The following is a 16,949-nucleotide window of genomic DNA, read 5'->3' on the forward strand; positions in this document are numbered from 1 at the left end:
ATTAACTGTTCTGCTTACTTCATAGCAAAATATTTTCAGTGTATCAGTGAGATGATGGGGTTTCAGGACAATCTAAAACATTTTTATACCCAAACACAAGTTTCATCTGTTTAGAATTAGGCTTCATTCTTAAGTTATTTCCTGTAAAATGGTTTTCCTGAATCAGGATATACAGACTCCTTATCAGTCAGGTTTAACAAAAAAAGAAGGAAAACTCTAGTTTAGATATATTATTTTCCTTTATTAATGTAAAAATGAACAAAAAATAACTATTTCAGGGCATTCATTTGAAAATACATGTAAGTTTAGCTCAATTTCCCTAAGTTATAAAATGATCTCACCACAACTTCCAAAAGAGATACTGGGATATAATTATCCAATAGCGGTAGTAGTGTTTTCGGCATTAAATTGTGCTTCACTTTCAATTTCTAATTATAGTTTTCCTGTGTGTTAATTAAGAGCCTGAAGACAATCACATTACAGAAATGTTTAAATAAAAGTAGTAATTATTAATATATTAGACTAAAAGAACAGAACATCTCAAAACCGTCATCCTCTGAGTGTTAGATTATAGTATTTAAGTTGATACCTAATAGTAAGTCTGCTAAGGATGGTAATTAAATATCAGACTGATAACACAGACAAGGGACCCTCTTTTCTATAATATTAACTATTGTGCTGTACTTTCAGTAGTGTTGTTGATAGCTCAGTTAAGTACTTTCACATGAATGATGTCACTTGAATTTGGGCAACACTATTTTGTCAGATGGGCAGTGGCAGGTATTATAGCCAGTTTGGTTCACCTCAGAGCCAAACCTCTCAGGATATTTTCCTCACATCATTGTGAAAGATTTTCAGTGGCATTAACTCTTCCATTCATATTTTTTTTATGGAAAGTGATGTTGCAACTGGCCTGTATACCAGTGAGGCATGTTCATCGTCCTGTCCATAATATAGTTCCACTTTCTGCTGTTGTGCCAATTTCCTTTTCGGTTACTCCATCCTCAGTTCTGGGCAAGTTGATTTACATTCCTGTTTGATTACATTCACAGTTATAAATGTTGTTAATTGATGGACACATTTTTCTTTGTTTAATCTCCAAAGGAAGAGTGAGTGAGTGAGTCAGTGTGTGTGTGTGTAGGGAGGAGGTCACAGTGGTCACTGTTGTCACAAATGTGAGTAGGATATCTGACCTTTTTTACTTACAATTTGATGATTTTATAGAAATAAATGAAGAGAGCTATATTAGTAAATGCATGTATTATATTCAGTGTGAATGTTATATATTGATAGATATACTAATATTTAAAAATAATATTTAAAATAGTAGCAATTGTATACAGTCAGTGTGGTCAAAGAAACCTCTAGACTTTAAGCTACAATACTCAGACGATATCTTCACAGACTCTGAATAAATTTTGATTACATTTAGCCTATCACAGTGACTGTCAAATGGACTTGTAATGACCCTCACTTAATGTGAAACAAAAATAGGAGACCATTTATTAACAACTTTATTTTAAGGTTCATTCCAAATATTCTTCTAATTCAAGAGCTCTGAAAACACAGGTTTTACATTATTCTACCCTGGCTTCATGGCTAATGATGAATATACTTGATGAGGAATACTTCACTTTAAGTGGCAGTTTTGAAGTACTTTCATGGAAGGTGGTGTACAATTAAAATTATTCTAACAGTCTGTTATGCACTGTACACAAGTAATAAAATTAATGGATGCACTTCAAGTAATGATCCATTTCCTCTGGGTGCAATATATTTATTCATAGACTATTTCAGGGGTTGTTTAGAATATGCAATGTGAATGGATTATGATCTATTATCCCTGAGATTCTAATGTGTTACTACAAAATGGCTTTCATAAGTATTGTTTGTGATACCTGGTGAGTTAGTGTGTTTGTATTCTTAAGTAGCTAACAAAGAAATTAGAAAAACAGTTGCTCAAATGATTGGCACTTAAAAATTTGCAGATACCTACACTTACACGGTCATAAAACTTAAAAAAAATTTGTTGTATTAAAGAGCATAAATCTGTGAAATGCAAATAAAATGATTGTGTATATAAAATATAAAAATGATTCATATGTGCATATACTCTTAGGAAACACTTAGTAACCTTATTTATTCTCTAAAGATTTTAAGGGGCTTTGTTTTAATATCATAAACAGTACAAGATAATAGGTGGCCAATGAAATCATGAAGTTGACTTAGTGGTATTTTTAATTTTAAGATACATACCTTAAGTAATGTGACATGTGACAGTGCTTTCAGTCCCTCTCTCAAGTATTTTTAATCCAACTTGAAGACAGACTATTTGTTGTTTGTGTTTGGCTTTTTGTGTCTACAGTTATTGCTTCCCTGATGTTTGTATTCACATGAGGTAAACAATTTGGTGTTGAGTGAGCTCACAAGTACAAGATATTTATTCCATATCTACTCTAAGCTGGGGACACTGCTTAGAGTAGTGGTTTGGTAGCTTAACACAGTTATAATAAAATGAAAATTAGAATATCTGCATAGAGGAAAGTGAAGGAGAATAAAATAATACCATGTTGAATTTAAATCCACAATTTACATCTTGAAGAGTAAAGTGGGAGGCATGTGCAAGCTAGCAAATCCACAAGCATTATAATTTGTTAGAGGTCCTTCACACTTTTTCATAACTTACTTGGCCAATAACTAAATCAAATTACCAGAGAGTTGAAGAAAATGAACAACATTCATAGTGCAGATTCTCTTGTACAACTTGGTCATTCACTAATTCTTTTTACCCCTTAGATTTTGAAGCTGGACAAAGGCTCTTAGATTGAGTTTTTGTTCCCTTTTGAGATTAATGTGGATATATGTAAGAATAGGAAATATTCAAATATTTGGTATTAAAACTGTATAAGAAATATGTCAGTGTTACAGCTATGTTTAAAAATGCTCATTTATTTTATGTAATGTTATTTATATCATAAAACTATTTATAATTTATCTATTGTATAGGAATTGCTATTATATATAGGAAAGAACATCCAAATTTTGTGAACTAACATTACAGTAAATATGTTAAAGCCTATCTTAGCATCATGTTGCCATACTTTCATGCTATGTGTGGGACTATATATATTGATATTTGAGGTGACATTAGCCATGTATCATATTGTGACAAAACTTAAATGAGATAGCATATATTGGAAGACATGACATATACTCCAGAATACATAGGTTCTTCAGAAGGCTGAAAGTGAGAATAATGTGTTTGTTTCCATTTTGACCTTTATAGACATTGCCTCATTGCCTATTTTGGTCTTGCTGTAGATGATTGTAAAATTTGGTGCAGTTTCCCCATTTGTAAAGAAAAACATGTTAATATTAGAGAGATTTTTTTTTCCAGTGCTTTTTTCACTTCTTTAAGCCCATGGATAGTCTACCTCTCACTTTTTAAAGCTGAAACAGGATTACTGATTTTAATAAATTCTCACTTTTTTTTCTTTTTAAAAAACATACAAATAATAACAAAGCAATTAATTCCCAAATGCACTTTAAAAATAAAAGTGTAAGTTAGTTTTGTAGGTACATATTTATAATGCACATGCTATTTGACGTGTATTTGGAAGCATGCAAAAGTTTTTTTCTCTTTCACTCTGTATCAAAACTTCAACAGCTTTTGTTTTTATTTAAATATAGTCTACTTTTCCACATCTTCCCTCATGTATCCTTATTTACTACTTTATTGCATTCATAAATTTTGTTAAGATATACCTCTTAAAATTTGCATTCAGTAATCAAAAATCATTTTGCTTCTATTCTTCGTTGGTCAACAGTTTGTTTGAAATCATCCCTGTAATTAAATACTTTTGAATTTGAGACCCATTGGTTTGCAGATAATGTCTTTCAGTCTGTGGCTTCAGTGGCTATATTTTTAAAATCTTTCTAGAGGGTGTTAATGCTGACAGCATCAAACAAGCCTCCGAACAACTGAACAGCCGGTGGATCGAGTTCTGCCAATTGCTAAGTGAGAGACTTAACTGGCTGGAGTATCAGAACAGCATCATCACTTTCTATAATCAGCTACAACAATTGGAGCAGATGACAACTACTGCTGAAAACTGGTTGAAAACCCAACCCACCACCACATCAGAGCCAGTGGCAATTAAAAGCCAGTTGAAAATTTGTAAGGTAAGAATTATCCCTCCACTTTGGAGCATGATTAATTAAGAGTTTCTTTGCAATTTACAGAAGAACAGTAGCATATTATTTCATAATAAATCTGCCCCTTTAGGTGTTTAAACACAGTAAAGATCAAGCTATAAGCAAAGGAAATCAATTTAAACAGGTAATCTATGGCTCCTAAAAGAAAACCAGCAACCCACCAATCACACTTTTAGAGTAGTTACACATGGCTAATTGATTTTGACAGTTTACAAAATGGTTACATGCTTTTGCGATATGAAAACTACGTGCATCTTATGAGAAATGGCCAATAATTTGGAGCTCTTTCAAATGACAGCTCACATGCTAAGCACTAAACTGTTTCATATGCTGAAAAGTGGAATCCACACAAGCACAACAAGCTGATATCCTGTATAATCAGATTTATGAGGAGAATCTTTCAAAATGAAAACCCACTCAAACTAGGCTAATTTCCAAATATACTTTTTTAATATGCTTGGATATTGAGGAAGCACAAGGGATAGTACCATTATCCAACACCAAAACTGTTACCATTCATGGTACAGAATGGCTCACAGAGAATTTTGGAAGTTCAGTGATAAGCATCACAGGAATGGAGATAGGAAAATAAATTTAATTCACTGTCCTTCCTGCCTGCAGAATCTGGGCCGAGCTCTTCATTCCCTGAACTTTACCAGAAGGCAGATTTGCTGTTTTCTGTAAACTCTACTTTGCTGGGTTACAAGAGAAGGGTGTCCAGTAGATCTGGAGGGGAAAATAAGATGAAAACATGCAGGGAAGGAGCTAAGAAAAAGATTTAGAGTGTATCTTCAAGTGAAAGAAAGTATGAGCTATATTGTAATATAAATAACTGGAGATTTTTGCTTAGCTACCTGAGCTATACACTTTTCACGGGAAGTGGGAAATTGATGAGAAGATCATTGAAAAGGTTTCCAGGATGAACCTTAATGATAGACTGGGCACAATTAAAAAAAAAAAAAAAAACAATGGGGACCTATCTGCACACTGCAAAGAATGCTGAACTAACCCGAGATGAGAGATGGAGAGGTGACTTGCTTGATTTGGAATTGGTATGGAGCCCAGAAAGTAATGGGAAATTCAAAACTCTTTGAAAGGACTTGAATATTCTTCAAATATTGGACCTGTAGCTTTGCTAGCAAATACATACACTTAGAAATTATATTTTTGGATAAATAATATCGTAGAGAAAAGCATTTAGTTTGTTGGGCAGATATGCAAGACTGTAGAATTTCTATTTAGAATCATTTTGCTATTACTGAATAATAGCCATGTCCCCCCCCCACCCTTTTGGGAACCAGTGAAATATGATACCTACCTTATTTCTTGCAACAAAAATCGCGTATTACCTTAACCTTTTTCTTCAAATTCAGGTATAGACATTTATAATAATATCTGTAGAATGCATTTATACATAAAACAAGCTTTTAGTTTCTCTAATGTGACCAAGAATGAAACTAAGTGTATTAGCCAGCTTGGGCTACCATACCAAATAATGTCGACTATGTGGCTTAAAGAACAGAAATTTATTCTCACACAGTTCTGTGTTCTGAAAAGCCCAAGGTCAAGGTCCCACAGGTTTCATCTTCTGGGGAGAGCTCTCTTTCTGGCTCGTTGACTGCTACCTTCTCACCGTTTCCTCACATGGCCTTTCCTCAGTGCATGTGTTATGGGAGAGAAAAGTCTCTTTCTCTTCGGTTTTTCTTTTAAGGTCCCCATCTTATTAGATTAGGACCCCATGCTTAAGACCTCATTTAACCTTAATTATCTGCTAAACATCCTTTCACCAAATACAGTCACATGGTAGATTAGGAATTAAACCCATAGAGTTGTGAAAGGGGGGCACAATTTAGTCTATTGCATTCTGAACTTGCCCCTCCAAATTCCTGTACATCTCTCATGTCATGAGTCTCAAGTGTCCACAAATCTTAACTAAGTCCACCATCAACACTAAAGTCCAAGGTCTCATCTGAATAACCACTCAGGGCCTCCCTGGTGGCAAAAGGGGTTAAGCCTCAGCACTATGAACCTATCCGCAGTCACCACAGCAAGAGTTTGATCCCCAGCCAGGGAGCTGACCCACATGGCACAGCAGACCACTCCTGTCTCACCCACTGCTCCCCTGAGCAGTGCATCTCAGTAGATCTGCCTAGTCTGCTCCCCATTCTGTCTCTGGTGAGTCCTCTCACCCCCTGGACCTCTGGCCTGTACCCCAGCTCTTGTATGCATAAATAAATAAATCTTTAAGAAATAACACTTAAATGAGACATGGATTAGACCCCCGTATGAATCATCCTGAGGTAAAATTCCTCTTCTATGAACCCATAAACCCAGATAACCCACATGCTTCCAAAATAGGATAGTGGGGCAGATGTAGCGGGGCATTGCAAAAAGGAGGAGAGCCAGACAAGGAACGGATGATGGGTTCTCATTTAATCCAGAATCTCACAAAGCAAATTCCAATGGATTTTAAGGCTCTTCGACTTGATACCCTGCCTTCCAGATCCACTCGGGTGGAGGTTCAACATTCAAGACCTACTAAGGTGGCAGTCCATTTTAGGAGTATTAGGGTGAGCAGTCATTGACCCTACCCTCATAGTTATTACTGAGACTAGGGAGCAGAGACATGAAGTAAATGACTAAATTAATAGATGTAAAATTAACCGTGGGACAAAGGATGTTAAACAAGGTACAGAGTTTTGGGAGAATGTCTATCAGGGAAACCCTGACCTAGACAGATCCGCCAAGGGCAGCTGCCTTCAGACAGGGGCATTGGATTGAACACTTTCTTGAGGAGTAGAACTTAAGGAAAGATGGAGGCAAGAGGCCAATGTGAATGCTGGACATAGAGGGACTGGGGTGCAGAGAGTAAGGTGGCAGGTGCAGGTGGAAAGGAAGATGCAGGTGGAAAGTAGGTGACAAAGAAAGGACTTTGAGCGTATGCTAGGGTTCTGGTCTTCATCTGAGAAGCGAGTGGAGATCTCTGGAGGTTGTATATCTTGAATCTTCTTCCAGGGCTGGGGAAGTCATCCTAAGTGAAATGATTTTTTTTCCCCCTGTATCCAGCCCAAAAGTTCCAAATTGTGATGAGAGTTCCATTCCTCTTCATCATACCTTCCTCTTTCTGCCCTATTGGTTTCTATTTATTTGATGAATCATCTTGGGTACAGTATTTTTTTTTAAAGATTATTTATACAAGAACTGGAGTACAGGTCAGAAGCGTGGGAGGGTGAGAGGGTTCACCAGAGAGAGTTGGGAGCAGAACAGGCAGGCTGACTGAAAGCACTGCTGAGGGGAGTAGAAGGCGAGGCAGGAGAGGTCTGCCATGCCATGTGAGTTTCTCCATGGCCAGCCAGGAATCGAACCTGCGCTGCAGAGACTGCGGACAGCTTCACAGCGCAGTGCTCAACCTGCTGCACCACCAGGGAGGTCCATGGTACAGTATTTTTAGCAGTATCAACTCAATCTCATTCCCACCACAGTTGAAATTATACTGTTTGGCTGTGTTTGTGATAGGTAAATAAATTATTCCATCCTGTTTGTCAATATATTTTATTTGGAGGGTTTTGTTTTTGTTTTTGTTTTTTAACATTACATCAGTTTAGCTCAAAATACAATTCTCTGTAGAACTGGTTCATAACATGTTGGTTGTTAGGGAGCCCTTTAGGAATCTGAAGAAATCCATGGGCCCTTTCTGGAAAAATATACAAAAGTTTTTCCACAACATAAACATACAATTTTAAATGATAAACAGACTCATGGAAGATGCCTTACTCTGGAGGATCAACCACATTTAGACCTTTTTATGGAAATAACAAGTAATAGTTAACATCTTTTAAATGTTAAATATATCAGGGCAAAATGATGTTGCCTGTGATTTACTCACAGAACTTTAAGGTCTCAACTGAACATTTGCCCAAATGTTTTATTAGTTTCAAAGTCCCCTTTGTTTTGCAGAACACACTTAGCTATACTATAGGCTTTGTCTATAGCCCCCTAAACAGAAAGAATGAAAGGCCCTCCATCTGGCCAAATGTAAATCAGGTTCTTAAATGTTTCACAGCAGATGTCAATACGGGTATTTGCAAGCCTAGTGTACAAAGTGCATGTCTACATTTCTATAATTAAAAACGCAGGGTACCTGCCCTTTATCTCTTGTCTTAGTCTTCATCCATGGATATATACCTACCCTTCAGAACTTGATAGAGAGGGTTTATATTTGAGTGGGAGATGTGGGTTAGAGATTTAGACATTTATCTAAATTTATCTAAATGTCTTTGAGCTTCACCAATCAAAAAATTTGGAATATCAGATTAACCTACCTGAATCAATTCACACTGTTAAAACCACATACCAACATTTCTCTGAAATCTATCTTTATATCTTCTAAATATCATAACAAGAAGCATGGCCCTTTAGGTAGTCTTGCTACTATAAAAAAAGGTCTGTGTGATATATTTGGTTTAGTCTATGCTAAGACAAAAGTTACTCTCTCCAAAGTAGTATGCACGCATCCAGAAATAACATCATTTTTCTTTTCACTTTTCACTTTGATTTCCAGGAAGCCCAGCTTTATATTTAGTTCATAATTACCATAATTCTTTCAATTTTCTCCTTCTAATTGGCTTATGATCCAGTTTTTAAATTCTAATTATCCTGTTTCATACATTTTAAATGATAAATAATGTGGAAGTACTTTTTTTTCTAAAGGTAGCACAGGTACGGACTAAAAGAAAGCAACCATGGTATATTAATAAAGAACATTTTGAATTTCAGTTTGAATTAGAATTATATAAGTAGCAGATGCATATGAATTGAAACTTCATAGGAAATAAAAGAATATACAAATATTTATATCAAGAACAACATTATTCAAAACAAATATATAGCAAACCACAAATTTGAGCCACGTATGTAATTTTAAATATTCTAGAAAAAGTATTGAAAAAAAGAAAAGGACCAGATACATTAATTTCAAGAATGCATTGCATTTAGCTTGATACATCAAAAATAGTATAGCAGGGTTTAATCGCTATTCTTAAACTATGAGATAATTTATAATGGTACATTTCCAAACTAAATCTTTAAAGTGCAGTACATATTTTGCAAGGACAGCACATCTAAATGTAGCCACATTTAGCCACATGTGACTAATGACTACTGCCTTGCATAGCCCAGCAGAATGGCCTGGTGTTTGTGGCTTCAAAACAAGAATACTCGTGCATGAAAGGGGCTTGTTCTTAACAACCCCAACCGTGTAGAATGGAAGAACAGCAGAACAGTCACCTTAATTCAAACAGTTCAGTCAGAAGTAATGAGACCATGCCAAAGTTAGATAGCTCTAGAAATAAATATATATTAGATTATCTATATGCATAGTTAATTATTGATAATGCATGTAATATTAACATATAAACATTTGCAATTTAACAGTATGCATGTAGATAAATGTAGACTTATGATTATGCTCAAATTTCATTTTCATTTGTTCACTACATAACTTTGGGGCTGTATGCTGCATAGATGGATTAAGGAAAAAGTAAATATTGTTCATTGAATGAGCTTAGAGTTTGAAGCAAAGGCACACAGTTTTGAGATAAGAGTTGTGCAGGCTGACATGCATGTTTGATTTATGGAAAGGATTTAGATCATAGCACTTTTAAACTGCACACACTCATGTTCATTAATGCTCTAAATGATGTTATTTTGAAATTTAAAGACAGTTCTGTACGATGCTATGTATTGAAGGAAACAGCAGAGTATACTTAAATCGATAACCTGAGCTAGCCTCTTGCCTAAACTGTCATGAGTGTTTCTTATCAGTATTTTGATAAGGTCATTAAGTTAAGCTTGCATCACTGCCTTTTAACACCTTTCTTTGCAAAAAGTAATGTATGCAAGGTAGAAATGTTATTTATTTTAATACTCTCAATGATGGTGCAGGATGAAGTCAAGCGGTTGTCAGCTCTTCAGCCTCAAATCGAGCGATTGAAAACACAAACCATAGCCCTGAAAGAGAAAGGACAAGGGCCAATGTTCCTGGATGCAGACTTTGTGGCCTTTACAAATCATTTTAACCAAGTCCTTGCTGATGTGCAGGCCAGAGAGAAAGAGCTACAGACAAGTAAGTAAAAATACAGAAAATGGCTAATGTGATATTTTCTCAATTAATTATTTTTAGGGAAGAAAGTACTAGCATGAAAGAAGAATTTCTGTCAAAGTAACCACCTTCCTTACAACCTGTTCTAACAGTTACTGAAATTCTGTTGTTGCAAAACTTACATTCTTTGTTTCCATTCCCCCCATAATAATTTTGTGACCCTGAGTAGCAGAAGATCATATGTCTTATATAAGCATAACTTCTGCTTGGTGGGTTGCCAATTTCACAATCAGACATTTTGAACATTGAAGAAAAGAAGAGAACAGTTGAGTCCCTGTTGATGGGTTTTCATTAAATTCAGTTTGCTCTATGCATGAGGATATTTAGCTAAGCTTCTTACCAATACTGTGATCAACTCTCATGAAGATTATTACAGCTATAGCACATGTATGACAACTGAAATTCAGCAAAGGGCAAATTATTCTTTGGGCTACATTTTACTGTTGTATCATAATAGCTATGCAGTGTACTTTTTCTCATGTAATGATATAATGAAGGGGAACTATTTAAATGCATATCCCATGAGGAGCAATGTTTTTAAGATGTCTTGTCTCACACCACTTTTTGAATATTAATATTTAATATCTGGACCAAAATATCCTTACTCTCCATCTTTTTAAGACAAAAGGTTCTTTGATAGAAAGGTTTATGAACTTTTAAGAAGTAATAAATGAGGCACAGCAGACCTCTCTCTCCCACTGCACCCCTAAGCAGTGTATTTCAGTCAATCCACCTGTTCTGTTCTCCACTCTTGTCTCTGGTGAATCCTCTCACCCCCTACCTCTGGCCTGTACTCCACTTCTTCTATGCATAAATAAATAATTAAATCTTAAAAAGAATAAGAAATAACAAACAAATTTTTGGTTCACTGTACATTTACTTATATAATATAGGTGTACACACTAAAAATAGAGAATAAACTTTGGTTTTAAGGTATTAAACTGATAATATTTTTTAAATCTCACCCAAATTGGTTGTGAAAAGCACAAGAACATGTATTTGTTTTCTACTAAAAGTTTAATTAGTTGAAAAGCCATTTTTTGTCGCTTTTTCTTTATAAATATCCAAAGAAATTACCATATAACATTTCTACAGTGAGTATAGTGATATACATGATAATTTCCTCATTTTCCTGGTTATTTATTTATTTATTTATTTTACATATTCACTTGCTTCATCGAGTATACAGGAAAACTTGGTTGGAGGATAGGGATAATATATCAGTTTTGATGTTAGCTGCAGGTGTTGAATTCCTTCTTTAAAGGTACCTGCTGGGTTTTTGTTTTCATTTCTTAGTGAGGTCAGAGGAGGAACTGAATAAAGCAAACGGTAATTTTTTTTTTCTTTTACTTCAAAGTCATTTATGCTGAGGGATTTATTTTCCTGAAAGGAAACTAAATAATGTCAGCTCCCTCTAGTGGATTTCAATGTATTTTTACTGGCCCTCTATAAAATCAATGGGGGAAAAGATTCTGAATGTCCTAAATTTTCAAACATTGACCTATTTAACAGTCGTGCATTGTGTCTTGTTGCAAATTCATAAACCTCCATTAATAGCATACCTTTTAATGGTTACACTGTAACTGGTGAGAAAAAGAGCTTACTGGAAAATTATTTTAATTTACATTTACCTATTAATTGTCCTAAGGTCCAACATTTTTCCAATTATTTTAAAGATTTTCAGATTCCTGATGTTTGCTGATCACCTATGATATCACAAACTAAATCTATAATAACGTATATTCAGTCCACACAGACATCAGTCTATTCTTTCATATCATCATGTCCTCCCGTTCATACATATGAAGACCACTTATAAAATTACCAAACATCTTCACTTCGTTTATCTCTAAATAAAACCTCTTCTACTTTAGTTATCAAAACATTTTTTTAATATGTTTGCTTCCATTTTTTTGGAAAACTTGTCTGATTAATAAACTTTTAATTATTTACATTTCATATATGAATCATAAATTAAAGTATGTATACATATTTAGAATTCATATGTGTTATATAATATATAACTATAAAACTTTATGTAATGCATATATTGCATATATAGTTACACATTGCATATATAAAATATATGCATATATCATGCATATATGTGATTTGTAAATAAAAATTCACCATATTAAGTCATATTGTAGCTTTGTTTGTTAATTTACAGTTATTTTCCTTTTTAAAAAAGATTTATTTATGCACACAAGAGCTGGGGTACAGGCCAGAGATGAGAGGAGTGAGAGGATTCACCAGAGACAGAGTAGGGAATGGAATAGGCAGATTGATCGAAGTACACTGCTAAGGGGAGCAGCAGGGCAAGTCAGGAGAGGTCTGCTGCGCCATGTGGGTTGCTCCCTGGCTGGCTGGGAATCAAACTCATGCTGCAGTGACTGCAGTTAACTTCATAGGTTTTGCCATCAGGGAGGCCCTGGGTTTTATTTTTAAAGCACTTGAAATTTCTAGAAGAATTTCATGTGAAGATATTAGGTAACCTAATTTGTATTTTTGAAAGACCTAACAGGTATGTAATTCGTTAGCTCGTTTGTGAGGAACAGTGGAAGAAGGCTGAGGGAAGTAGGAAGATAAGGGAAATTATAGCCATACGGGCAAGAAACCATATAACGCTTAGACTAGAGTGCACGTAACCCTTGAATGAAGCAATGATCATCTAGGGAGGTGTGGTGGGGAATACTCACCAAAATTACAAGGAGTAAATTTTTCCTCCTGTAGGGATAATAGAAGAAAAATTTTGGGTAGCCAGCAAAAAGTATGCTTTATGGCTGTAATTTCAAGCACTGTGGTTAGTCCCTGCTACTCCATGTTAATATGCTGAGAGATTGGGAAGGAAAAAAAGGTTGCCTTGAGCTAACTCTTCCAGCTCCAAGTCAGAAAAATGATATAAGTTACCTGTATATATATATACGTAAATGATTCTTATATTCTAGGAGGCACAACCTATACTACTTTGCTCTGTAACTCCAGAAAAAAATAGGGAAAATTATAAATTAATAACAGACATTTTTTTTAAACCAACTATGTACTTTGTACCGAGAGATGAAAAAATTGCTCTTTGACCTTGAGAATCTTGGTAACATGAATGGCAAGGGGAGCATAGAAACTAAAAACATTTTAAAATTTTATTTTGTAGGTATTATTGGAGATAGGTTTGGTGAGACAGTAGAGCTAAAGGTAAAAATTCATAGGAGATGCTGGGAAAAAAAAACCTTATATTGTGTTGTAATAAGTATTTCAGTAGTATGGTAGTTTATACTTACACACATTCGATTAGAAAATTATAATTAAAGTAGAAAATAAATCAGTTGTTCAAGAGGTGAATATTCGAGCAGCATTGTGAAAAATACCCAAAATTCAGTTCACTGCAGACATGTCTTTTAAAAAATTTCCAAAGTGGTCTTTGATACAATTTCTGTAAACCCATCTGCTTTGCATGAATGGAACTTGAGCTGCGGGGACTTCTACAGAGAGGCATGAGCACAAAGGATGAAATTAAGTGATATAATTTGTTTGGAGGATAGGGTGTTAATGGTGGTGAAAAATTGGATAGACAAGCTGATGAAATTCCAATCACGGAGATCCTTGAATATCAAACTAAGAAGTACCTTATATTTTGGCATTAGAAGTTCAAGAAAAATGAAGCAATATGGATGGGTTTTAAGCTGTGATGTAACATCATAAACTAGTTTTGTATTTTCAAAGACAGAGCATAGTAGGTTGAAAGGAAGCAAAAGCACACATGGGGGATGCGGAAGGATCTTGTGATGTCTTTTGCTTGTGCATGGTAACTTATGTGTGGGGTACTTACAAATACAATTTTTTTAAAGATTTATTTATTTATTTAAACAAGAGCCAGGGTACAGGCCAGATTTGCAGGAGGGTGAGAGGACTCACCAGAGACAGAGCAGGGAACAGAACAGGCAGACTGATGAAATACACTGCTGAGGGGAGCAGCGGGCGAGACAGGAGAGGTCTGCTGCGCCATGTGGGACCCTCGCCGGCCGGGATTGAACCGGCGCTGCAGAGGCTTCAGGCAGCTTCACAGTGTGGCACTTAACTGCCTGCGTCACCAGGGGAGGACCTAGATACTTACAAATACAATTCTTAATCTTTTCTGTGCTGTATTTTTCACAAGTCATTCTGTGTTTTCTCAGAGTAGAATGTTCTACCGTGCTCACTTTGCTCTTGCTGCAGGCACCTCCTTGTGTCTTTCATGACTGCAAACACTCATGCTCCTGGACCATTACACTGTTCTCCACCTGCAGTTCATGTCTCCACATGCAGCCATGTCTCTCAAGAGTCCCTTAGCCGCTGGACAAGTGCACATCCACTCACAGACTTTTCTGTTCACTCTGCAGCCATTTGCACTCATTTTTTATTATACTCATTTTTAAATGGAGGTAACATTGATTTACATAATTGTTTGTATTTTGGAAGTAGGGGGTCCCCCTCTTCTTGTGTTATTATCATGGTGCATGCTCCACCAAAGCATCCACTGTCTACCCCGAGAGTCCATTGTGCTCCCTCCTCATTTTTTTTTTGCCTTTCCCTGCCGTCCCGCCTCCCCCAGATCCCCGAGTTCCACAATCAACTACCAAGGGCCAGTTTTTAAGTTTCTTTTTTTTTTTTTTTACCTGATTGTTTGTTTGATTCCTCTATATTCCATTTTTAAGCGACATTGTTGGTGTTTCTCTTCTTCTTTATATACTTTTTAAAAATATTATGTTTTCTTTCCTTGCATAGAAGTGTGGGGTGGGGGAGGATCCACCAGAGACAGAGTGGGGAACAAAACAGGTGGATCTACTGAAATACACTACTGAGGGGAGCAGCGGGGGAGACAGGAGAGGTCAGTCACACCATGTGGGTTGCTCTGTGGCCAGGGATCAAACTCAGGCTGTAGTGATGATAGTGCTGAGACTTAACTTCTGGGCCACCAGGGAGGCCCCTCTTTTTATATATTTTTTATTGTAGGCAATGTTTCTATAGGATATGAAAATTTTAAAAATAATTTGAAAAATCTGCTTATTGACCACTAAATTTAATAAAGTATTGTTAATGTCATTGATTCCCTCTTGCCACTCTCAAGTTCCTTTCCTCCTCCCCAGGGCCCCCATCACAATAATCCTAAAGCAGAGCATTTTTTTTTTGGTTCCATATTCTGCTCTTCCCATGAAAGCTACACTTCCCAGGATCCTTTTCAAAATTGACTACCTGCTTGGTTCAGCAAGTGGGAGGCTCTTGGAGGGTATTAAAGATGAGAAGAGGAAACAAACTGGAATTTGCTCATCCTCTTTCCTTGCCTCAGTGTGTATCTCCATCAGTGGCTAAGAATGCATTCTTCAAGTTTCTGTCGTCCTCTGGGAACAGCAAGCCTCAGGGATGCTGCATTCCCTAAGGGAATCTCTCTGTGAACACAGCTCCAGCTGGGTGGTCCCGATTATTGGTTTCTTATAACACTATCTCCCACCCTTTCCCTTTGGCTCCCTCACCTTTTGGATGATAATGATGTCCTGCTCTTCCTATTCTATGAATTTTCCACCATTTCTTGTACAGGCCTTTATTCTAACATTTTTGGTATCTAATTCTTAAATTCATTTTATTGCATCCTCTAGAAGGAACTTCTCTTCCTCCCTTCCCCCTACTTCCCCTAGCTCCCAACCCCATACCTTAATTTCCCTTCTCTGCCATTTATTTTCATTAGTTGTTACAATCTATTTATATGTTCATTTCCTGACTCACCAATTAGATTTTAAGTACCACGAAAGCCTAGGCTCTACTTTCTAAATTTCCACTTCTTGCATCCCTGATGCTCAGAGCAGTGAATAAATATTTCCTGAATGAGCAAATAATAATGACCTCAATTAATTTTGTGAAAAGCATCAGCATTCCCATTTTTACCAATAAGGTCTAAGAAACTAAAATGTTAAGTAATTTGCTAGTGCTAGTAAATAGAGAGCCAGTTCCAAAGCCAGGTTTACTGAACTGCAGAATCAGATATCCTAATTGTCATGCTGCACAGCCTTTTTCTGTAAAAACAGAATAGAGAAGCAATATGTTTTGATGTTCATGAAAACTTGTTGATCCTTCCTAATAAAAAGTAACTCCAATATCATCAACCCTTGCTATACTTATCTCTCCCTACTGACATGTATTCATCATCTGGATAAAACTGGACTGATTAATATCACCTCTCGCAAACTTCCGTTTGTCTTAGCCACTGTCACAAGGGAAACAAGCAGTGTTTTCCAGAATGCACATGTTCAAGTTCAAAAAGCCAAATTTCATGCAGTTTATAATCCATCAAACAGACACCTTGTCTGTTTCCATAGACTCCTCCCCTTCCAGATCACCTGCTCAGATGTCTTCTCAGACATAACTCTTCACTCCATTATGGGTAACTATTTATTTTACTACTATTCATGAGGTCTCACTTCACCTTTGTTTTTTTAATAATGATCTATCATTCAAATAAATGTATCTAGTCAATAGAGAGAGAAACACATTTTTTTTTTCTGTGAAAGAAAACAGTGAGTTTTAAGGTACCACAGAGATTTTT

General features: G+C 36.0%; 1 protein-coding gene across 1 annotated transcript in view; it reads left to right on the plus strand.

Moving 5' to 3' along the window:
* Window positions 1–16,949, plus strand: part of DMD (dystrophin) — a 1,988,221-nt gene that overhangs the window by 731,679 nt on the left and 1,239,593 nt on the right. The window contains 2 exon segments of the mRNA XM_054695791.1: window positions 3,941–4,182; window positions 10,159–10,339. Coding sequence (XP_054551766.1) covers window positions 3,941–4,182; window positions 10,159–10,339 — 423 coding nt within the window.

This window comes from Talpa occidentalis, unplaced genomic scaffold (genome assembly GCF_014898055.3).
Source record: "Talpa occidentalis isolate TD23 unplaced genomic scaffold, MPIMG_talOcc4v2.1 talOcc4.15, whole genome shotgun sequence".
Lineage (NCBI taxonomy): Eukaryota > Metazoa > Chordata > Mammalia > Eulipotyphla > Talpidae > Talpa > Talpa occidentalis.